Source organism: Acomys russatus, chromosome 1, assembly GCF_903995435.1.
Source record: "Acomys russatus chromosome 1, mAcoRus1.1, whole genome shotgun sequence".
Classification (NCBI taxonomy): domain Eukaryota; kingdom Metazoa; phylum Chordata; class Mammalia; order Rodentia; family Muridae; genus Acomys; species Acomys russatus.
The window spans coordinates 24950674-24975748 of NC_067137.1; the positions used below are offsets into that span (position 1 = coordinate 24950674).

Sequence of the window (25075 nt, forward strand, 5' to 3'; positions counted from 1 at the left end):
ACAAACAAAAACATGTAATAGAAATAAAGAAATGGTACAATTTTATTGTGTGAAAGAGCTGCACTAACCCTCCTCACACCTCAGGAGACCAGCAGAATATAAGAAGTTGATGTGTAATATATATGGGTAGAAGAAATATAAAGTGAAAACAATGTGAAGGCCACAGAAAAAAAATTAAACAGCCAGTCACACTTGACTTTCCAGACCTCTATAAATCCCACGCATGCCCCACCAGACCTAAAATAGATGTTACATCCTGCATAAGAAGCAGTAACTCCTAGAATAAAAACATATGGCAGATTTTTTTTTTTTTTTTTTTTTTGAGACAGGGTTTCTCTGTGTAGCCTTGGCTGTCCTGGACTGACTTTGTAGACCAGGCTGGCCTCGAAGTCACACCGATCTGCCTGCCTCTGCCTCCCGAGTGCTGGGATTAAAGGCATGCGCCACCACTGCCCCGCATCAGATCAATTTTTTCAACTACCTTTTAACCCTTTCTCTTCAAATATATTTCACAGTACTCAAAGATAAAGTAAATAGGCAATATTTTTTAGTCTTTCTTCTCAGCTTGCACCTCATTTTTGCAATGATCTCACATATTACTCACTTGTAAGTCTTTTATCCATCATCTTTAAGATTGCTATTTTATTTTTATGTGTAGGTCAGCATGCATTCATGTGTATGTATATACGCGTGAATGCAGGTGTCTCAGGGGGTTGGACCCTCCTGAAGTTCAACTGACATGTGCTGGGAATTAAATTTGGATACTCCATAAGAGCACTTCATGTTCTTAGCCACTGAGCCATCTCTCCAGCCCTTACCCATAATTTTTAAACACTGAGGTCTATTAAATTTGACATTGCTAGCCAGGCAGTGGTGGCACATGCCTTTAATACCCACACTTGGGAGGCAAAGGCAGGAGGATTGCTGTGAGTTCAAGGCCAGCCTGATCTACAAATCAAGTCCAGGACAGCCAAGGATACACAGAGAAACTCTTGTCTGTGTAGAAAAAAAAAAACAATTGACGTTGCTAGATGGGCAGTGGTGGCTCACACATTTAATCCCAGGCAGAGGCAGACAGATCTCTGTGAGTTAAAGGCCAGCCTAGTCTACACAAAGAAACTCTGTCCTGGAAACAAACAAAAAATTTGACCTTGCTCCTTGAGCACTCTCAAGTTTTATTAGTTTACCACTATATAGTTTAAACAACGTATTTATTCTTATTATTATCTTATCAAATTTAGGTTAAAGTCATATACATTTAGGTTAAAACAATACACAATTATCTCACAATTTCTGAGTGCCAGGATTACAAGCAAATTAACTGGTCCCCTTAAAATCAGACCAAGTCGCCTTTAATTTTAGCACTGGAGAGACAGAAGCAGGTAGATCTCTGAGTTCCAAGCTAGCTTGGTCTACAGAGTGAGTTCCATGACAGCCAGGGCTACACAGTGAAACTCTTGTTTTGAAAAACCTGTTTTGAAAAATTAAAACCTGAGCCGGGCGTGGTGGCACACGCCTTTAATCCCAGCACTCGGGAGGCAGAAGCAGGTGAATCACTGTGAGTTCAAGGCCAGCCTGGTCTACTGAGTCCAGGATGGCCAAGGCTACACAGAGAAACCCTGTCTCGAAAAACCAAAATAAATAAATAAATAAAACCTGTTTTGAAAAACCAGACCAAGCTGTGAGAACCAAAGCGCACTAAGAACATGAGCTTCCTCTCGTGGTCCACAATTCAGTCACAGATGGCACTTAGCTAATGCTCACTCCTAAAGGCTGCCTGCCATTCCTTGCCACCTGTCCTCTTTCATACACAGTTCACAACACGGCCATTTTGCTTCTTCTGTTTGTTTTTTAAGGCAAGATCTCACAATATATCCAGTCTGGCCAAAAACTTGCTATTTATAATTCATGTTGATTGGCCCCCAAACTCCTGGCAAATCTTCCTCATCCTGTCTAGTATTAACCCCACACCCACTAAGATAAAAAATTATTTCTCTATTTTACCTATCTTTTTACATAAAGATATAAAATATATATAATAAAGAAAACTTCACAGCACATTAATGTATTTCATTTGAGTCAGGTTACTGGCTCATATCTGCTTGTTGGACTGGAGACCAACCTGGAATACATAGTAAATCCTAAATGATTTTAAAAGAAAGACCTTTAAGCCAGGTGTGGTGGTGCACACCTTTAATGGCAGCATTTGAGAGGCAAAGGCAGGCGGATTGGTCTACAAAGAGTTCAGGACAGCCAAAGCTAACACAGAGAAACCATCTCAAAAAACCAAAACCACAAAAAACAAAAAAAGAAAGAAGACCTTATCTCAAAACCAACCAAAAAAAAAAAAAAAAGGAAAGAGAGGGGAAAGTGCCAACACCGTCCACAGGAACAATTTATTTGAAAGTGATTCTCACTAAACCAGCTATTGAATAATTCAAACACCAGCAAGTTAGACTCCAGATGGAAGCTTGGGGATGTGGCTCAGCTGGTACATTGCTTGCCTGGCATGCATGAAGCCCTGGATTTCATTCTCAGCACTGCATGCATCCCAGCACCACATAAACCTGTCATGGTGGCACACACCTGTAATCCCAGCACTCAGGATCAAGAGTTCAAGGTTATACAGCAAGTTTGAAGGCAGTGTAGGCTACATGAGATCCTGCCTCAAAAGCTAAATAAATGACTTAATCTTCTACATACACACCTCAAGCCCAGACTGGCCTCAAATTCATTATGAAGCAGAGAATAACAGAGAAGCCTTGATTCTATCTCCATCTTTTTGTTTGTTTTGTTTTTCGAGACAGGGCTTCTCTGTGTAGCCTTGGCTGTCCTGGACTCACTTTGTAGACCAGACCACGATGGCCTTGAACTCACAGCGATCCGCCTTCCTCTGCCTCCAGAGTGTTGGGATTAAAGGAGTGTGTCACCACACCTGGCTCTATCTCCACCACCTCTTAAGCCCTTTGATTACAAGAGTATGCCAACACACACAGTTTATGCCATGAATCTGTGTATGCAGTGCCTGGAACAGAACCAATTCATTCATGTCAGGCAAGCACTCTTCAGTCTGAGCTACATCCCCAGCCACAACTTATAAGTTCTTAATGGGAAAAATAGTTCATAAGATCCCCAAAACCTAGAAAGAAGAAAAGGTGAAGATTGCTCAAATTGGTTACATTAACATTAAATACTCATGTGCAGGTCCAGCAGCTAAGAGTGCTTCCTGCTCTTGCAGAGGAACAAATTCAGTTCCCAACACCCAAGTCAGGTGGTTCACAACCACTTGTAACTCCAAGACATGGGTCAAATGCCCTCTTCTGGCTTCTGGACACCTGCACACACATGGTACACACTAACATACATACACATAAATAAAATTAAATCTTAAATATATATGTATGGGGGTGCACACTTGAGAACACACACAGTACAGAGGCCAGATAAATGCCTTTGCCAAATAAGCCTGACAACCTGAGTTTGATCTACAAAACCCATGGAACCCACAAAGAGGAACGAGCCAACTCACAAGTTATCCTCTCACTTTCATATACAAGCCATGGCATACACACACTAAACATAAATTAAAAATATTTTTACACGAAAGAAAAAATTCCCATGAGTCCATTCGAAACATAAATAGAGAAATAGATCTGTAACATAACACAGGGCTAATTACCGTTATATATAAAACACTTAGAAATTGACTTAAAAGAAGTTTCAACACTGGGAAGGTAAAATTAAAATGTCTTAAAAAGAAAGACAAGTCGGAGTTGGGAAAGAGAGAATAACAAAGTCGGCTGCAGAGAGAGCGTGCGGGGGCAGCGGACGAGCTGGACCAGCACGCAGGCCAGAGAGACACCTAAGGACCTGTCCCGTGGAACGGCTACCGGAAGGTTCACTCTTTTGTCCCTTTAACCTTTTTCCTTCTTGTATAAGCTAGTTGAGTTGCATAATAAAGTTTAATTGCTAAGAAAAAAAAAAGAAAGACAAGTCATGGTGGTGCAAGCCTTTAATCCCAGGACTTGGGGGGTGGGGCGGTAGTGGATCTCTGTGAGTTCAAGGCCAGCCTGGTCTATAAAAGTAAGTCCAGGAAAGCCAGGGCTCTGTTGCACAGCGAAACCCTGTCTCAAAAAACTGAAGGAGGAAAAAAAGAGCTGTGTTGTCCAATAATAGCCACTAGCCATATACTGCTATTTACAAGTAGTTAATATTAAATACAATTAATCACACTAGCCATTTTAGGTGCTCAATGACCATGTGAATATTTTCAGCACATGACAACACAGATACCATTATATTCTGACGTAGAGTGTTTCCCTGAAAGGCTCAAATGTTGAAGGATTGGTTCCTAATGAGACATTCATTGTTCAGGTAGGGGATTCAGGAAAGTGAATGGATCATGAAGCCATGACTTCAAAGGATAAAGTCATTGATGGATCTGCAATCTGATAGCTTTCTTGTAAAACAGTAGAAGGAGGCAGGGCATGGTTTAAAGAAGTATGTGCTAAAAAAGAAAAACAGGTACGTCCTAACAGGCATTGGTGGCCCACGCTTTTAATCCCAGCACCCAGGAGACCAGCTTGGTCTACAGGACAAGTTCCAGGACACCCAGAGCTACAACAGAGAAACCCTGTCTCAAAAAACAAAACAAAGCAAACAACAAAAAAAAAGTAAGCCCTTAGAGAGAGGGCACATGTCCCATTTGTTTCTTTGTGCCTGTACACTGGCTTCTAGCACTTACATACTCTCCCGTCCCCCGCCCCAACCCTGCCACCATGAGACTTTGCCTCAAAAAATGGGAAGGGGCCATCTATTTAGTTATTGGCATGAAAAGATGCCCATGATATTCATAAAGAAAGTAAATTATAGAACTTTATGTAATATATACTTCCATTTGCTTGTATATTTAGCAAAATATCAATCACAGCTAACTTAAGTAGCATTTTAAAAATATTTTGTATGTGTGAGTGTTTTGCCTGAGTCTATGTGTGTATGTACATCTCTCCTGCGTAACCAGTACCCAAGTGTCAGCAGAGGACATCAGATCCCCTGATGGTTGTAAGCCACCATGTGAGTGATGGGAACTTAACCTGGGTCGTCTGCAAGTGAAACAAGTGCTTAACCACTGAGCCATCTCTTCAGCTCTAAGCTAAGCATGGTTAGTATTTTAGTATGCGTACTTTTCAGTAGACTAAACTCATCTAAAATTAACTACTTCTATCCTTGTTTTTAAAATAATGATTATGCTGGGCGTGGTGGCGCACGCCTTTAATCCCAGCACTCGGGAGGCAGAGGCAGGCGGATCGCTGTGAGTTTGAGGCCAGCCTGGTCTACGAAGTAAGTCCAGGATAGGCAAGGCTACACAGAGAGACCCTGTCTCGAAAAACCAAAAAAATAAAAAAAATAAAAATAAAATAATGATTATACATACACTCTGTAGAATTGGTGTTTTTATTTCTAAGGCAGTTTCATGTAGCCCAGGCTGTCCTCAAGCTCTGTGTAGCTGAAGCTGCTCTTGAATTTATGATCCTGCTTGGATTTATAGATTTTTTTTTTTTTAAATACTTGTTTGGAAAAACAGCCTGGCTACCTAGCCAAAACTGGCTTTGGTATCAAGATATTCCTGCCTCTGCCCACAAGATACTGGATTACAGCCCTGTCACAACATGGCCTCTAGAAACTTTTGTTTGTTTTTGTTTTGGTTTTTCAAGACAAGGTTTCTCTGTGTAGTCCTGGCTGTCCTGGACTCACTTTGTAGAACAGGCTGGCCATACATAGATCCACCTGTCTCTGCCTCCTGAGTGCTGGAACTAAAGGCATGTGCCACAACTGCTGGGCTCCAAAATAGATTTTATTTTCTTTTTTGCCTTCAACCATGTAGGAGGTATATGGGCTTTCAGGACAAAAATATAAAGACAGGACAGGGTGGCAGAAAGAGGGCTCAATGGATAAAGCACTTCAGCACAAACATAAGGCCCAGAGTTCAGATCTCAAAAGACACAGAAAAGTTGCGGGGGGAGCTACAAAGATAGCACTCTTCCAGAAGACCAAGGTTCAGCTCACAATATGTAAGTGTAGTTCCAGGAGGCCAGATGCCCTCTTCTGACCCCAAGTATGCGTGTGATGAAAGACACAGATGCTGACAAAATACCCACACGCATAATACAACTGTTTTTAAAAAAAATTTAAGCCCAGGTGTACATGGTGGCCCCATCTTATAATACCAGTGCTTGGAAAGTGGAGATGGGGGCAAGCTGGCCAGCTACACATGTGAGAGACTGTCCCTCAGTAAATAAAATGGAGAACAACTGAGTAAAGCACTAAATATCATCCCCTGGCCTCCACATGCACATATAGAAACAAAGCATAAAAGCATAAAACAAATGAATTTTTTAAATAAAGAAGAGGGGCCTTTGGTGAGATAGCTGTGTCAAGGTGCCTTTGTGTGTAAGTGCTCTTAACCACTTAGCTATCTCCCTACCCTACTTTCTTTTAAACACTATTTTTCACATTGGTAGCTGGGGCACAAAATAAACAAATGTCCTAATTTATTATTGTAAGAAATCAAACAAGTGCAAAATTGTTTTTCCTATTTATCCCAATCTCCTAATTATTAAACTGCTCAACCCAAAAATATCATAATTCACAAAGTACTGTAGAAATCAGACATAGTAGTATATGCCTATAGAAGCAGCTCTGGGGGTCTAAGGCCAGCCTGGACTATACAATGGGCTCTTATATCTAGTAAGGGCTACAGAGACTACACACATACACACACATACACACACACACACTCATACACACACACACACACACACACACACACACACACACACACGGAGATGGGGGGGGACTGACTCTGCTGAGGTGCCTATAAAACCTAGTCTCAAAAAACTAAAGCCTAATAAGTAAATAAATAAATATCACAGATACTTGAAGTTAATTCACATAATTAATTTTAGAATTTGCATACTTTTTAACTAAAATTATTTCTTCTCTTAAGGTGTCCCTGAAGTATAAAGTAAACTTCTGTGAAAGAGAAACTCCTCACCACCAAAAAACAAAAACAAAAAACTATTTCTAGAATTGTTCTTTTAAAGGAAACTACCAGTATAGTCACAAGGTGGGCTGTGGGTATAACTCAATTGGTAGAACATTTGCCTAAAATGCAGGATGCCCTGGGTTCTATCCTCAGCATCCCATAAAACTGGGCACAGTGCTACATCCCAGCACTCAAGGGGCAGAGACAGAGGGTTATTACAAATTTTAGACAATCATTTATGTGAGATGCTAGCCTCAAAATAAATAAATGTATGTAGGGGAAACATTCAACAAAACAAATGCACATGACTTATAAAAACAAAACAGTGAATATAATTCAGATTTAGGGAAACAAGACTAGGCAATAGAAGAGTAAATTGACGGAGTTATTTTCTTTATAACTTTCTACATTTCCCCACGTTAAACATTACTTGTAAAATCTGAGTCTCACCTAAAAGATAAACCAGGAGACGGGCAGTGGTGGTGTACACCTTTAATCCCAGAACTTGGGAGGCAGAGGCAGGAGGATCTCTGAGTTCAAGGCCAGCATGGTCTACAGAGTTCCAAGACAGTCAGAGCTACACAGAGAAACCCTGTCTCAGAAAACCAGAAAATAAATTAATAAACAAACAATGCAGGAATAGTGAGATTTCCTAAGTGAGTAAAATTGCTGGTTACCAAGCCTGATTACCTGAGTTCGATCCTGAGAACCTACACCAACTCCTACAAGTTGTCCTATCACCTCTATGCGTGCCCCATGGCCATCTACACCCCCCACCTGTAATGTATGCATACATACATACACACTCATCTGTTAAGAAAATAAACCTTATAACTAAGGGTTCACTTATTAAGACCCACTATGTTGTCCACTATTAAAGAAGTTGAAATGCTACTACTGGTTAATGTCCTGTTATTTTTGTTACACTTTCAATGATGGAATCTCAGTTTCTGCTTAAGGTTCCGTTTCTTCATAAATACTAGTTTTAAAGTTTTCAAAACAAGACTTCTCACTAATATTCACTCTTAAGTGACTTCTAAACTCCGTATAACAAAACTGGGGGGGGGGGCACTAATCATAATTTCGTCGGTCCATCTTCACTTTGGCTTAAAAAAAAAAAAAAAAAAGTGAAAGCCGGGTAAACTACACGTCCCACCATGCATTGCTGCCTTATTCAGAGTAGGTCTCTACGGAAACAGAAAAAAAAAAATCTCCAAGTCCCACCTGTTACTTCGTTTCTAAACACCTCCTGCACTTTCGGCTCCTATGGCAAACACAAAAGCCTCGTGACCTCCCGTTGGCTCCCAGAGCCAGATAAGCAGGGGGCCCCGGGTCTTGGCTGCACGTCTGCCTCGGCGGGAGAACACCACCGAGCTCCAGCGCTCGCCTCTCCTTTCCGGGGCTGGATACACGCACAAGCCTCCTCCTGTCTGCATCCAATCCGGGCTCTCCAAGGCGCACAAGGGAGAAGAACCGGTTACTGGGCAAGCACAACACACGGTGCCGAGACAAGGGCTAGCAAGCAGTGTGGGGGCGACAGCGACATGACCCCCGACTGGCAACCTCAGAACAGAGGAGTCCCTCTCGCAGCCCCGGCGAGAAGCGGCAGCCGCGCGACGAACCCCCTCGCGCCGACGCCTCGGGCTCCTCAGGGCTCCCCAACGCGACCCTAACCGCCGCCCTCTGCGCGCGCTTTCGTGCCCCTCAACCCGGTCGCGGGGCCAAGTGACCTCCCTTCCCTGGGACGGGCAGCCGGCGAGAACATGAACTCCTGCCGGCCTTCCCCTCTGCTCCCTCCTCCTCACCGTCTTGGCGGCCTCCGCCCAGGTCCTGCCCTTCTTCCTACGGCCCTTTTCCCTCATGTCGGGTCTTGAACTGACGGGGAGGCTTCCGTGCTCCGGCTCCGGCTGCGTTCCCTTGCTTGCTGCGCCCTGCACTGCTTTTCCCGCGGTGCCGGGAGAGGTGGGAGAAAGGGGAAGTCGGACCGGAGAAGCAACTCAGTGAGGAAGCGGCAGCGGAGGCGCGCAGCTGGGGGGGGGAGGAGGAGGGGGGAGGTCTACAGGGCGGCCGGTCCTGCTGCCGTTGCCACTGCTACCGCCGCTGCCATATTGGGTTCTTACTGTACAGGCAGCCGCTGTGGTCATGTGACCGCTCCCGCGCGGCCGTCACTACTGTACGCAGCCGGCCGCGCGAACGAGCGCGCACTTGCGCGCGTCCCCAGACTCTCAGCCGGCTGTCTCGAGCGGTTAGCCACGCCCCTGCACTTCCGGTCGCCGGCATGTCTTCGGGCGCATGCGCGTGACGTAGGGCCGCCCAGAATCCGTGAGTCGGAAGTCTAGCGGGTCACACCCACCGCGAAGCTGTGCCGGCGGAAACGGATTCTGCTCTTTCCGGGGAAGGCTGATTGAGCGGTTGCTGACCGCGTGTGTGCGGAGCGTCTGTAGACACTTAAAAGAGCCCGACGCTTGAGTTTATCTTGCCAACTACCATGCCAATAAACTTCTTTTTACTTTGTTGCGGTATAGGTTCATGTACGTAAGGCGCGCCTTAAACTCCGGCCCCTCTGTTTGTTTCCCCATTGCTGGAGTTACAGGCATGCGCTACCATGCCCTTAAATTCAGTTTTACAAAGGTTATCTTTTACAGCAAGCACTTCTCGTCTATTATTAATCTCAGTTTAGTAAATAAGATAGGTTAGGTTGATTTGCCAAACGAGTATAGGACCTGAAGAAACCAAAAACCAGGTTGTTAGTTCATTCATAAGACTTGCCTCTCAAACTAGAGAGACACCACATTTACCTTATTACATGAGATTATTGTCATCAAAGTACTGTCTTTTATCTCAGTGAACTCAGCCCATGGCACAGAGCCTGTATGCATCAGGCATCCGGTAAATATTTCTTGAATGACTCAGCTATGTCTAGTCTGGAACTGTTCATTATTCATAATGTCAGTAACACCCTGCTGAAAAATCCAGAACAACATTTTGCCTCATATTGTCTGTTCTTGTAAACAACATAGATCGAATGTGTAGGGCATAGGGATGTATCTCAGTGCAAAAATCCCTGCCTCCCATGGATTGATTCTGCAGCCTAGAACAAGCCTACCACTCAGCTGTACTCCCAGCCATTTTTGGTTTGGTTTTGTTTTACTTTGAGAGAGAGGCTTCCTAAATTATCCAGACTGTGTTTAGGCAGGCTTTGTACTTGCTGTCCTCTCTGCACAACCTCCAGAGTACCCAGGATTACAGATCTTCACAATGTAGGCACAGCTCTAGTGACAGCCTCTTATCCAGCCCATAGCCGATACCTAGATGGGTTTTAGCAGTTCATAGCACCTTTTTTTTTCTTTTTAAACTATTGGCAGTTTTTCTCTGTCAAAAGCTGTGTTGTGGTGCACCCTTGTCATCCTAGCACTGAGGAGAGTAGAAGCTTACGGTTTTCTGCAAGGTCTGTAAATCCCAAGCCAGCCTTACCTGTATGAGACCCTGTCTCAAGAAAGAACCATCAACAAGTGTGCGTGTGTGTGTGTGTGTGTGTGTGTGTGTGTGTGAGAGAGAGAGAGAGAGAGAGAGAGAGAGAGAGAGAGAGAGAGAGAGAGAGAGATTCCTTTTTGAAAATGCTGTAGCCCTGGCTGTCCTAGAACTTCGTATGTAAACTAAGGCTGGCCTCGAACTCACAGAGATCACCAGCCTCTGCCTTCTGACTGTTGGAATTAAAAGCATACATTGCCACACCCATCCAACATACAGAATTTTTTTTTTTAAAGGAAAAGACTGATAACCTTTTCCTCAATTTTTAAATTTATTTGTACTAGGGATCAAATCCAGGACTTCAACATGTAGGCAAGTGCTCAACCCCTGAGCTGACATCCTCATCCCTCTGTTCAAAACAGCTATGTTAACACACACACACACATTTATAGTAAGCTTGGGAGACCGTCAGCTACAGATCACAGGACTCTGGCAACTGACATGAATATATCCTATCAGCAATTCCTTTTTTAACTCAACATCACTATACATAAGATGCACGGTACCTATCACCTCAGTACAAAGCCTGTGTCTTTTTTGAGGAGCCCAACACAAGCTGAAGCAAGAAGATTGCTGGGCTGGAGAGATGGCTCAACGGATAAGAGCACTCACTATCTGCTCTTCCAAGGTCCTGAGTTCAATTCCCAGCAACCACATGGTGGCTCACAACCATCTATAGTGGAATCTGATTCCCTCTTCTTGCAGGCAGGTGCACATGCAGATAGAGTGCTCATAAAAAGAAGAAGAAGAAGAAGAAGAAGAAGAAGAAGAAGAAGAAGAAGAAGAAGAGGAAGAAGAAGGAGAAAAAGAAGATTGCTAAGAGTGTGAGTCCCTAGCCATACTCTTGACCAATCTGCCATCTCAAATATGCTTGCCTAAAGTCAGGTCATGACTGGGAACAGGCTGTAAATTGGACCATGCCTCTGACCCTACATGGAGCAATAGCAGTGGTGTTGGGTGACAGACTTTTCCTGGGGAGACACAGAGACATAACACACTCATCTACTCACTCCAGAGAGAGAGACCCCGTAACAGACCAAAGTAAGGATTGCACCAATGTTCAATTTGACCAACCAATGAGTTTTGTGTTGGCAATACTAAAAAGAGTGTGGGTGAGTGGTTGCTGACAAAGATCAGGGGTGACTGACAAAAGGAGCTACATACCAGAAAGCCCAGGCCAGCATAGCTGCCAGCTTGGAAAACTGCATTCCTGGAGCTCTCTTTCATTTGTTTTTTTGTAGCTTTGGCTGTCCTGGACTAGCCTTGAAGTCATGAGAGATCGCCTGCCTTTGCCTCTCTGTGTGCTGGGATTACAGGTGTGTACCACCGCACCTGGCCTCTAAACAGTACAATTGTTTACCCCCAGTTGTACTATTGGTAGGCACCCTCAAGAATCTTTCAAGATTTGTTGTTGTTGGTTGGTTGGGTTGGGTTGGGTTTTGGGGGGATTGGTTTTGATTTTTTGTTCTCTGGGCATGTGCCCTTCTGTTTACCATCTGAAGCTCCTGAGCTTCCTTTTCCCTCCTGGAGTAAATGTTTCAATTTGGAGGGAATATTGCAATTGGAAGGAATACGCTCTACAGCAAGTGGCTGTATAGGACAAAACTAGATGGTCCGGGCCAGAATTCCTATCTGAGTATATTTCACGTGGGAACTTGGACGTGCCACTTCACCTTTTCTTTTTGTTTTTTCTTTTTTCTTTTTTTCCGAGACAGGGTCTCTCTGTGTTAGCCTTGGCTGTCCTAGACTCACTTTGTAGACCAGGCTGGCCTGGAACTCACAGCAATCCACCTGCCTCTGCCTCCTGAGTGCTGGGATCAAAATCGTGCACCACCATGCCCGGCTGCCACTTCACCTGTTCTTTCTTTTTTTTTTTTTTTTAATTTATTTGTTTTTATTTTATGATCATTGGTGTTTTGCCTGCATATATACCGGTATGAAGGTGTCAGATCTTGGAGTTACAGACAGTTGTGAGCTGCCATGTGGGTGCTGGGAATCAAACACAGGTCCTTTGCAAGAGTAGTCAGTGCTCTTAACTGATGAGCCGTCTCTCTCCAGCCCCACTTCACCTTTTCAAGGCTGAGTTTTCTCTGCTAGTGTGTGTGTGAGAGAGAGAGACAGAGACAGACACAGACACAGAGAGACAGACAAAGACACAGAGACAGAGAAAGACAGAGAGAGATCTGGTTTCTGGTTAGGAGAGCATGTGTAAAAAACGCCTGGCACGTCAGTGAATGTGAACGATTGTATCTTTTTATACCTTGTAATCAAAAAGTGCAAAATCCCCACTCTTTTTCACCACTTCGCTACTAAGTGCAACAAGATTTAGCTTATGTAGGACTACGGCCATCAGGAGCCTACAGCAAAGGAGGAGAGAGATGGTTTGTTGAAATGCAACTTTGAGGGGCTGGAGAGATGGCTCAGAGGTTAAACGCACAAGCTGCTCTTCCAAAGGTCCTGAGTTCAATTCCCAGCAAGCACACTGTGGCTCACAGCCACCTATAATGTGATCTAATGCCCTCTTCTGGTGTGCAGGTGTACATCTAGGCATAACACTGTATACAAATTAAGTAAATCTTAAAAAAGAAAAGAAAAGAAATACAACTTTGACATAATCCAGACACAATGGGTAGCTGAGACAGGAGAATCGTGAATTCTAGACAGACTGGGCTACATAACAAGCTCTAGAGTCATTCTCAACTATGAATTAAACACTGGAGAGGAACAGGGACATATTTGCCTGGTCATTATTGTATTTGCAGCACCATGTAACAGAAATGGTTAGGTTTTATTTATGTCTTTTATTACATTTTTATTTGTTCTGTGTATGGGTGGGTGGGTGCACACATCCAGTGGCACACATGTGGCGATCAGAGGACAGCTTTTAGGGAGTTAGCTCTCGGGCTGGAGAGATGGCTCAGAGGTTAAGAGCACTGGCTGCTCTTCCAAAGGTCCTGAGTTCGATTCCCAGCAACCACATGGTGACTCATCAACCATCTATAATAAGATCTGGTGCCCTCTTCTGGTGTGCAGGGGTACATGCAGGCAGAGCATTGTATACATAATAAATAAATAAATATTAAAAAAAAAAAAAAGGAGTTAGCTCTCTTCTTTTATCATGTGGGTCCCAGAGATCAAGTTCAAGGCATCAGCAACAAGTGCCTTCCCCAGCTGAGCCATCCTGCTGGAAGCAGATGCTTTTCGTTTCGTTGCTTGTGGAGACACGGGCTCACTAGCACAGATGCACTTCATAATTGATTGCCTATATATAAGGATGAACTAGTCTCAGGGGCAGAATGAGAAACTTGAGCAATGACTTCAACCAGACTGGATTGCAGGTGGCTGGATGCTCTGGGCTTGGAGGAAACAGGAAGGAAAGCAGAGGACCTGGAGGCCAGCCCAGCTGTGTGACTTCTTAGTTATCATGGGCTTCATCTACCCAGATGGCCTCAGCATCTCCCACCACCCGTGAGGAATCTGACTGTTCATTCTGAAATTGTCTTAAATGTTCTTTATAATACTCAGAGGCCAAATACATTTTCCAATTGGATGGTATGTTGTGTTGGAGACTGAATGGAGGGCCTTGCTCATGCTAGGAAAGTGCTCTAAACTGCACTGTATTTTTACCCCCCAAAATAGTTCTTATATACTCCTTATAGATTTTTACATAGAGAGAAAACACAGCCTAAACCTAGATTGATCCTGACCTTGTCTTTTACTGATTGAACTTAAACAATTTAAAAAATATTTTTATTCTTTTAAAATTTCATTTAGTATATTTTGGTCTTATTCACACCCATCTTCTTCCCATAATTCCTCCCAGATCCCCAACCACCACCACCCTAAGCTCCTCCAACTTCTTATTTTTTTAATTTAGACCCATTATGTCCAACGTATGCTATCCATGCAACTCTGGATGCAGAGCCATCCACTAGATTGAGGCAACTACAGATGCCACACTTACACAGGAGACTGCCTCTTCCTCCCCATAGATCTTTGTTAGGGTTAGAGAGTAAGTCATTTAGATTATTCAGGCCGGCCACCAATGTTATCTCTGAAAAGACAGACTGGTTTATTCAATGAGTATTCATTTTTATGTCAGGCATGATGTTTCACGCTTGTCATCCTAGTATTCAGGGAGGCAAAGGCAGGAGGATTGCTATGAGTTCTGTGCCAGCTGGCCTACACCGTAAGTTTCTGAACAGTGTGGGCTATATAACTAGACCTGGCTGCAAACAAACAAAACCACCAAATTTATTTTTAGCAAGGCGTGGTGATGCATGCCTGAAGTCCTAGTGACTCAGGGGATGGCTTGAGTCCAGCACTTCAAGGCCCTGTCTCAGGAAATAAAAGAAAACCAAAGATGGTGGTGCACAACTTTAGTTTCAACACTAGGAAGTTTTCAGGAGAATTAAAAGTTCAAAAAACAAGCTGAGTGGTAGTGGTGCACGCCTTTAATCCCAGCACTCAGGAGGCAGAAGCAGGCGGATCTCTGAAGTTTGAGACCAGCCTGGTCTACAGAGCAAGTTCCAGGACAGCTAGGGCTACACAGAAAGCCACTCAGAATTTGATGTTACATTGAAACAAAAGACAGGAACGGCAAGGCCTAGCCTTGCACAGAGCAAGGCATGGAACGTTCCAGCAGTTCTCAACCTGTGGGTCACAACCCCCCTGGCAAACCTCTATTTCCAAAGATGTTTACATTACAATTGATAACAGTAGCAAAATTAGAGTTATGAATTATTAGAGTGTGACTTGTAACAAGAATCTGAAGTATACAAAAATAAAATTGTGGTTGGGGATTCACCACAACATGAGGAACTATATTAAAGGGTCCCGGTGGCTGGGCGCGGGAAAGTAGTAAGGTTGCTTGGCAGCATAGAGAGTTGCGTAGTCATGAATTTAAACTAGAACTGGCTGGCAGTTGTTTCCAATGGTAAATAAAAATGAATAGAAAGAGGCTGGAGAGATGGCTCAGTGGTTAAGAGTGCCGTCTGCTCTTCCAAAGGTCCTGAGTTCAATTTCCAGCAACCACATGGTGGCTCACAACCATCTCTGATGTGATCTGATGTTTTCTTCTGGCCTGCAGGTGTACATACAGGCAGAACACTGTATACATAATAAAAAATAAATAAATAAATCTTTTTTAAAAAGGAGTGGCAGTTTCTAATAGAGATACTAAAAACGTTAGCTAGCTGTGCAAAGAGGCAGCCTGTATTTGGAATAAGGAAAATTAAGCTAATCTGTTTGTTTTTGCTACAGTTGGCAGCCTAGAGAAGAGATAAGTAATATGCCGCCATGTGGGGCTGTGGGATGGACCAACTGCTGCTTGCCAGCAAGCCTATTAACCCATTCCATTGGAGGAGAGCCCTAACTCCTATAAATTGTCCTTTGTTCATATACATACTGTGTGTGATGGTTTCAATAGCTTTGGCCCGCATAGACTCACGTGCTTGAATGCTTGGCCTACAAAGGTGGCACTATTAGCATGTGTGGCCTTGTTGGAACATGTGTGGCCTTGTTGGAGGAAGTGTGTCACCAAGTAAGTGGCTCTGCCCCTTGTGGAAGAGAGCCTCCTCCTGGCTGCCTGCCAAGGACAGTCTCCTCCTGACTGCCTGTGGATCAAGATGTAGACTTCTTGGTTCCTCCAGCACCATGTGTGCCTCCATACTGCCATGCTTCCTGCCATGATGATAATGGACTAAACCTCTGAAACTGTAAGCCAGCCCCAATTAAATGTTGTCCTTTATAAGAGTTGCCTTGGCCATAGTGTCTCTTCACAGCAATGGAAATCCTAAGGCACCATGGCACATATGCATGTACACACATATACACTTAATAAAATGTTTTTTAAAATTACATACAAAAATATTTTAGTAATATACCATTTCTATCAATCTTTGATCTAAGATTAAAGGCTGTTAGGGCCAGGAGTACTGACGCATGCCTTAAATCCCAGCTGAGCCCTAGGCCAGCCAGTGGAACTCCTGTGTACCACATGGAAGCATCACCTCTTAATAAAAAGCTGATGGCCTCTTAGCTGAGACAGGAAATAGGAGTGAAAGTTCCAAGAGAAAGAGAGGAACTCTGAGATAGAGTCAGAAGCGGGAGATTCTCCTTGGACTCTGAGCATGAAGGACACATGAAATCGAGGAGAGTTAATCAGCCATATGGCACACACAGAATAGAACGGGCAATATAAGTTATGAGCTATTCAGGGAAAGAGCTAAATCTTATGGCCTAGGTATCTATTCATAAAATAATAAAGTCTCAGAGTTGTTATTTTGGTAACAGGGCACAAGGAGGAAAATGGTTACATGCCTCTATATCTAACTTAAAGGTCTGTCTGTCTGCCTTTCTTTTGTTTTTGTTATTGTTGCCTTGTTTGTTTTGTTTTAGGTAGTCACGTATAATCCAGGATAGCCTTGAACTCACATTGTAGCAGAGGATGACCTAGAACTTCTTTTCTGACCCTCCCGCCTCTATCTCCTGAGCACCAGAATCACAGGTTGTCCCACTCTGCCTGGTATCATGTGGTCGTAGGGATCCAATCTAGGCTTTGTGCATGATACAGGCATTCTCCAACCGAGCCACTCTGACCCTTTAAGGTTTTCTTTTAAAGTGCATTTATTGCATCTGGAAATTTTTAGCCTGCGTGACTTTGCACACCTAATGCAAAATGCTATGAGTTTTGCTTTTGTGGTCTAATAAACTGGAAGTAAATCTAGTCAGTCTCTGGTAGAATCACTTCCTTGTATTCCAAATACAGGAACTTGGCTCATCTTCACGTTTCCGCAAAACTTCCTTTTTCCCCCCGTTTTGAGACAGTTCTGTCATGCAGCCCAGGATTGCTTCTAATTCCTGACATCCCTGCCTTTGTCCCCTGACTGTTGGGACTACAGGTGTTATCCACCATACCAGGACCTTCATCTGTTTGTGTGCATGCAGGTCTGTGTGCATGTGTGTGCTCCTGTAGAGATCAGAGGTCATTCCTCAAGTGCCATCCACCTTGTTTTTGGAGTATAGGTTTTCACTGCCCTGAAGCTTGCTGACTAGGCTAGGCTGGCTGGCCTATAATCCCAGCACTGGGATTATAAACACATGCCCCCCACCACACCCTTTTTGTTTACATGAGTGTTTACCTGAACTCAAAGCCAGGAGTGGTGATGCATGCCTGTAATCCCAGAGACAGGTGGATCCCTGGGAGTGGTTGTTGTTATCTCTTTGTTTGAGGCAGGGTTTCTCTGTGTAACAGCCCTGCCTGGAACTCTTTTTGTACCAGGCTGGCCTCTAACTCACAGAGATCTGCCTGCCTCTGCATTGGACTCAAGTTTATTTGTTTATTTGTTTTTGTTTTTTGTTTGTTTTGAGACCGGGTTTCTCTGTGTAACAGCTCTAGCTGTCCTGGAACTCTCTCTCTGTAGATCAGGATGGCTTCGAACTCACAGAGATCCTCCTGCCTCTGCTGGGATTAAAGGTGTGTGCTACCACCACCCGCCTTGGACTCGTTTTTTTTTTTTTTCTTTTATAAAGATTTATTTATTTATTATGTATACAGTGTTCTGTCTGCATGTGCTCCTGCATGCCAGAAGAGGGCACCAGATCTCATTGTGGATGGTTGTGAGCCACCATGTGGTTGCTGGGAATTGAACTCAGGACCTCTGGAAGAGAAGTCAGTGCTCTTAACCTCTGAGCCATCTCTCCAGGCCCTGAACTCAAGTTTTTATGCTTATGAAGCAAGCACTTTTACTGACTACATTATCTCCCTAGTCCATGCTGTAGAGACTAAATCAACACCATTTTGTGTTCAGGGCCTGAGCACCTGACCCCCCCCCAACACACACACACACACACACACACTCACACACATACACACCCGGAGTTTCCAGGGAGAGCCACAAACACACAGCTAACAACTGTTCCTAGGTTTCTGGGGCCAACCAATCAGAGCTACAGGTCAGTGACCAGAACAAACAAAAAGTTCCCTCCTGCGGTCTGGCCCTGGTCCCCTTGCCTTGGTCACGCAGCCAATCAGCTTAAAGGTCACCCTGTTGGCCAATCAAGTTTGTAATAATCACTGTTGCGGAAGTCGGCTTCTGTAAAGGGTATAAAAACCCACAGCCTTTGCTGCTCCAGGTCTCCTCCTTCTCGAAGGCAGGTAGACCCCATCGCCATGGATCAATAAAAGCTTCTTGCGTTTACGTCGATCTCGGACTCTCTCATTTGGGGCTTCCAGAAAAACTCTCCCGACACAAGTCTTTTTTTTTTTTTTTTTTTCGAGACAGGGTTTCTCTGTGTAGCCTTAGACCAGGCTGGCCTTAAACTCACAGCGATCCGCCTGCCTCTGCCTCCCCAGTGCTGGGATTAAAGGCGTGCGCCACCACGCACGGCTTCCAACACAAGTCTTACAGTGCCTTTTTTTTTTTTTTTTTTTAGTTATTTTATTTTATTTATTAATTTATTCTTGTTACATCTCAATGGTTATCCCATCCCTTGTATCCTTCCATTCTTCCCTCCCTCCCATTTTCCCCTTATTCCCCTCCCCTATGACTGTTCCTGAGGGGATTACCTCCCCCTGTATATGCTCATAGGGTATCAAGTCTCTTCTTGGTAACCTGCTGTCCTTCCTCTGAGTGCCACCAGGTCTCCCCGTCCAGGGTACATGGTCAAATGTGAGGCGCCAGAGTACGTGAGAAAGTCATATCCCACTCTCCACTCAACTGTGGAGAATGTTCTGACCATTGGCTAGATCTGAGTAGGGGTTTAAAGTTTACTGCCTGTATTGTCCTTGGCTGGTGACTTAGTTTGGGCGGACCCATGGGCGCCTTTTTTTTTTTTTGAGACAGGATCTCACTATATAGCTCTGACTGTCCTAGAACTCACTATGTAGGCCAGGTTAGCCTTGAACTTAAAGAGATACCTTCCTCTGCCACACAAGTGCTAAATTAAAGGTGTGTGCTGCCTTCATGCCTGGCCTCTCTTTCATAGTTTTGAGCACTCAGAAATTATATCCTGGTAACTTTCCAAGATATTCTGAAATGTCAGTTCAAAATATTTGGTACCAGGGAACAATTCTGTACCCCACCCTGAGCATCTCTTGTACTCTCCCTTGCACAAAGCAGTAATGGCGGACCACACCCTGAGCCTCTCTGTTAGCTTGTCTCATTGATCTCGTTAGGAAAATCTTTCTCTAAGCTTTGAACGTCCTGATATCAGACAGGCATTGATGTAGGACAGAATGAGGGGGATGTGAGCAGAACAAGACAAACTTGAACTTAAGACATGTCTGGGCGAAGCCGGGCGTGGTGGCACACACCTTTAATCCCAGCACTCGGGAGGCAGAGGCAGGCAGATCAATATGAGTTCGAGGCTGGGCTGGTCTACAAAAGTGAGTCCAAGACAGCCAAGGCTACACAGAGAAACAAGACAAGATCTCACTTATCGCCAGCTGGCCTTGAATTCACTATGTAGCCAAGGATGGTCTCGAACTCCTGATCTTCCTGTTTGCATTGCCTAAGTATTACATCACCCCCAGTTTTATGTACTGTTGAAGATCAAACCAGGGCCCCCCCGGCTGCCAGGCAAGCAAGCCTCACCATACTACGCTACATCTCAGCCTCTCCTCCCCCCAATTGTCACCATTACTCTATTTGTTTGTTTTTCAGGTGATGGAATCTCTGCCTCAGGACAATGTTACCTGAGGACACGCTGCCTAAAGCTCTATTCACAAAATATAAGGCCTTTCACATTATGGGCATTTAACCACCAGTGAAACGAACGAATGATTATAATCTTCTACTTTACTGATGAAGTGAGGAATATTATAAATTATTCCCCCAACTGGATTCCATTTTCTTTTCTTTTCTACGCTTTTGTGTAGGTGCTTCTTGGCGTGGGTGAGTATGTTCATTTAAGTGCTTTTTAAACTTCTCATAGCATATCCTGCCTTCTCTCTCTAACTCCCTTTTTAATATCACACGCAGGCTCCCTCTCCACCTCTTTCGCCCCACCCAGAATAATGGAGGTTTTCAGAGGCTCCTCCTGAATGCTTTCTCTTTGTAAAGCAAACTGAGTGGGGGGTGGGCTCAAAGCTCCTGTAGCTGCAGGGCTGGTAAGTATCCAGGGTCTCCAGTCACTGGGAGAGGTGAACCCTGGGTGCTTTGAGTGAAGAGGGTGCTAGGCACCAAGAGCAATAATCAGTTTATTCTGTTCAGTCTTCTGCACTGACTCTTTTTTTTTTTTAATCACTAACTGGAACAAAATGCAATCAACATATGTGTCTAATTTGATGAGGAGAAAGGGCCAGGAACAACTATAAATTGTCACAACAATGGCAGCTACCAGCCTTGATGTCTGCGGTAACAAAGAGGAGAGAGGCAGCCTGCTTTGCACATCAAAGAGAGCTGTCCCAGCCCTCTGCTGAGGATGCTCAGGAGGGATGGAAGAGGGTATCTGAGACAGGAATCATTGCTTCCAGGGTGAACAAGTCAGAATTCCCGAGAGAGGGGGTGTGCTACTAGGTAGCAAGGGAAGGAATAAAAAGCAGATCATTTTTTTTTTTTTTTCTTTCTGGAGATGACATTGGAATTCTTGCATCAGCCAAGAGAACTTAGAGGTCAGTTTTGTTTGGTTTTGGTTTTTGAGACTGGGTTTCTCTGTGTAGGCCTGGCTATCCCAGAGCTCACTCTGTAGACCAGGCTGGCTTCAGAACTTGGAGATCTCTGCCTGCCTCTGCTGGGATTAAAGGTGTGTGCCATTGCCACCCTGCTTAGAGGTCAATTTTAACTTGCTTTGCTACCAGTTCCCTGGGGCCTGGAGTGGGGGCCATTGTACACCAACTACCTCCTGCTGAGGGTCTCTTCAATTTCCTCTATGCGTTGTCCTTTCTCAATGATGCATTTTTCTGTATGACTCCCTAGATAGTTTATAGTTTAGCTTTCACTTGCATGCATGTCTGTCTGTGTGTGTGTGTGTATATATATGTGCGCGCACGCGTGCGCATGAGCATATATTCAGGCGTAGGCGTGCACCTAATTAGATATAAGGTAAGATAAAGTATAAGGCACCAGATATCATGTTGTAGAGGAGTTTATTAAATGAGCATGGGGGTGGGAGAGAGAAAGGGGCTAAGGGTGCTTCCAGAGAGAGAGAAACAGAGACAGAGACAGAAGAGTGAGAAGAGAGACTTCGTGGAGTGTCTGTTCTTTTGTATGCCCCTGGGCAGTGTCACGCCCCCGTGGCAGGTAAGCAATGACATCACAGGTAGGCAGACTGAAGCAGAATGCTAACAGTGCATGCATGCTCAGTGCCTGGCTTTTTAAAAAAATATTTTTTTTTTTTTTTTTTTTTTTTTTTTTTTTTTTGGTTTTTTCGAGACAAGGTTTCTCTGTGTAGCCTTGGCCATCCTGGACTCACTTTGTAGACCAGGCTGGCCTCGAACTCACAGCGATCCGCCTGCCTCTGCCTCCCGAGTGCTGGGATTAAAGGCGTGCGCCACCACGCCCGGCGAAAAAAATATTTTATTTAATTTTAATTTATGTCCATTCGTGTGGGAGTGTCAGATCTTGGAATTACAGACAGTTGTGAGCTGCCATGTGGGTGCTGGGAATTGAACCCGGGTCCTTTTGAAAGGGCAGGCAGTGCTCTTAACCACTGAGCCATCTCTCCAGCCCCCAGTGCCTAGCTTTTTATGTGGGTACTGGGGCTCAGACTCAGGTTATCATGCTTGCACAAGCACTGTACTCACTCAACAGTCTCCCAGTTCTAGATCGGTTTTGGGGGGAGGGTGGAGAAGGGATATTTGGTTAGTTGGTTTTTCTTTTTTTCTTTTCTTTTCTTTCTTTCTTTTTTTTTTTTTTTTTTTTTTTTGTTTGTTTTTCTTTTTGTATTTTTTTCGAGACAAGGTCTCTCTGTGTTAGCCTTGGCTGTCCTGGACTCCCTTTGTAGACCAGGCTGGCCTTGAACTCACAGTGATTCGCCTACCTCTGCCTCTTGAGTGCTGGGATTACAGGCGTGCACCACCATGCCCGGCCCTGGTTTTTCTTTTTTACATTTATTTTTATTAATTTTAATCATGTTTATGGGTGAGTTCAGGGGCCCTTGGAGTCCAGAAGAGTGTTGGATCCTCTGAAGGTGGAGTTGAAGACAGTTGTAAGCCACTTGACAGGGGTGCTGAGAACCAACCTTGGAGCCTCAGCAAGAACAGTCCCTCCAGTCCCACACTGATTGGCTCTCTTGAGACAGGGTCTCATGCTACAGCCCAGGCTCACCTGGACCTTGCTATGTAGATCACTTTTACCTTGAACTTGAAATGATCCTGTAGCTGCCTTCCTAATGCTGGGATGATAGGTGCAGGCCACTGTGCCCAACTGAGGGCCATCACCTCAATGCAGGGACTCCTTGGATCACTCTGTAAGAAAAATAGCCAGGGGACTGCAATAAGCACACATTAGACTTGTCCTAAGCTATCCCGCATCAGTGGTCAAGAGCATCAGTTGTAGGTCAAGAGTGACAGCTCAATGGATAAAAGCACTTGCTGCTCTTGCAGAGGTCTGGGAGTCAGTACCCAGCACCCACATTAGGTCACTCCAGTGCCAGAGGATCTGATGCCCTCTGGCCTACCTGGCATCTGCATGCATGTGGTACACATAGACCTATGCAGGCACACACACACATACATGTAAATAAAAATAACAAAATTTTTTGTTTTGTTTTTGTTTTTCGAGACAGGGTTTCTCTGTGTAGCCTTGGCTGTCCTGGACTCACTTTGTAGACCAGGCTGGCCTCAAACTCACAGCGATCCACCTGCCTCTGCCTCCCAAGTGCTGGGATTAAAGACGTGCGCCACCACATCTGGCAAAATAGCAAATCTTTAAAATATAATAATAATGATGATGATGATGATGATGATGATGATGATGATGATAAATATCAGTTGTGTGCAAATGGCTTAGCAGGTAAAGGTGCTTGCTGCCAAGTTTGATGACCTGAGTTCAATCCCCTGGACCCACATATTGGAAGCGAACCAACTTCATCGATCTATAGTTCAACTTTCATGTGTGCGTGGGTGAGTGTGCCTCACGCACATTTACACACAAAAAGATAGTAATTTTTAAAAAAGATTTATTTATTTGTTTATTGATTTATTGTTATGTATACAGTGCTCTAACTGCATATACACCTGCAGACCAGAAGAGGGCATCAGACCACATTATATAGACTGAGATCCTACCTCTCTGGAGCCTGTGGCTGGATCACATGAGCAGGAAACTTCTGGAAGATACACTTCCTACCACAAAAACATTTTCCTCGGAGCCCGTGGGCTGGAGAAGCAGTATGTTCAGAGGCTGTGGGGTGAGGAGGGTCAGCTCCGTCACTGTGTAGCCAGGAAAGACTGTCAATTTCCTCAACTCTCTTCTGAGCCACTGACATTACTTCCGACCTGGGAAGAGTTCTCAGACATTTGTGTGTTAGGTCTCAAACCTGGGACAGATGGCTAACTGACATACTCACTAAAATGTCACAGTGGATGCTGGTTGCCAGTTTCTCCCAGCATTCACTCTCTCTGTGTCTTTCTGCCTCGCTGTCTTTGTCTCTCTGTCTCTGTCTGTCTGTCTGTCTCTCTCTCGCTTTCTCCCCTCCTTCATCTTGTGTGTGTGTGTGTGTGTGTGTGTGTGTGTGTGTGTGTGTGTGTGTGTGTGGTAAGGGTGATGTGTGCATGCATATAGAAGCCAAAATCAGTCTCTTCTTTTCCTTTTTGAGAATAAATCAGGGACTGGAGAGATGGTTCAGAGGTTAAGAGCACTGTCTGCTCTCCCAGAGGTCTTCAGTTCAACTCCCAGCAACCACATGGTGGCTCATAACCATCTCTAATGTGATCTAGTGCCCTCTTCTGGCATGTAGGTGTACATGCAGGCAGAACATGGTATATGCAATAAATCTCTCTCTCCCCTCTCCCCCTCCTCTCTCTTATGTATATAGTGTACACCTGCAGGGCAGAAGAGGGCACCAGATCCCATTCTAGATGGTTATGGGTCACTATATGGTTGCTGGGAATTGAACTCAGGACCTCTGGAAGAGCAGACAGTGCTCTTAACCCTGAGCCATCTCCTCAACCCCTAAATAAATCTTTTTTTTTTTTTTAATGAGAATTGAATGAATCGCAGGTTGGTGAAGTGGCTCAGTGAAGTGTTTACCTGGGCCCTCCTGGCTGGCATACCCAGCTCCCTATCCTAAACTGTGCAGTGCAGGTATTGAGGCTGGCCCTCCCTTCCCGCAGCTCTTCTGGACCCTATATCATTCAGCTGTTTCGGCTATGCAAGTCTTTTGGCCCAGGCCACCCGTCTTGGTCAGCAGCTCCTCTCCCCTCCCACCTCATCTCACATGTCCCGGCTCAGGGTCACGTTCACACTGTATTCTTCTCAGATGTCTTGGTCTCTACCTAGTGTTGTGGAAGGAACATGGTTTTGTTTTAATCCTAGGGGTGGGATATGGGGCTGT

General features: G+C 44.5%; 1 protein-coding gene across 2 annotated transcripts in view; it reads right to left on the reverse strand.

Annotated features, from left to right (window-relative positions):
* Nucleotides 1-9269, reverse strand: part of Asxl2 (ASXL transcriptional regulator 2) — an 83108-nt gene extending 73839 nt beyond the window's left edge. For both annotated transcript variants that reach the window (XM_051142701.1, XM_051142658.1), the window contains exon 1: nucleotides 8851-9269. In XM_051142701.1, the coding sequence (XP_050998658.1) occupies nucleotides 8851-8907 (57 nt within the window). In that variant the 5' untranslated portion in view covers nucleotides 8908-9269. The remainder of the gene's footprint in view (nucleotides 1-8850) is intronic.
* Between the last annotated feature and the right edge of the window lie 15806 nt (nucleotides 9270-25075).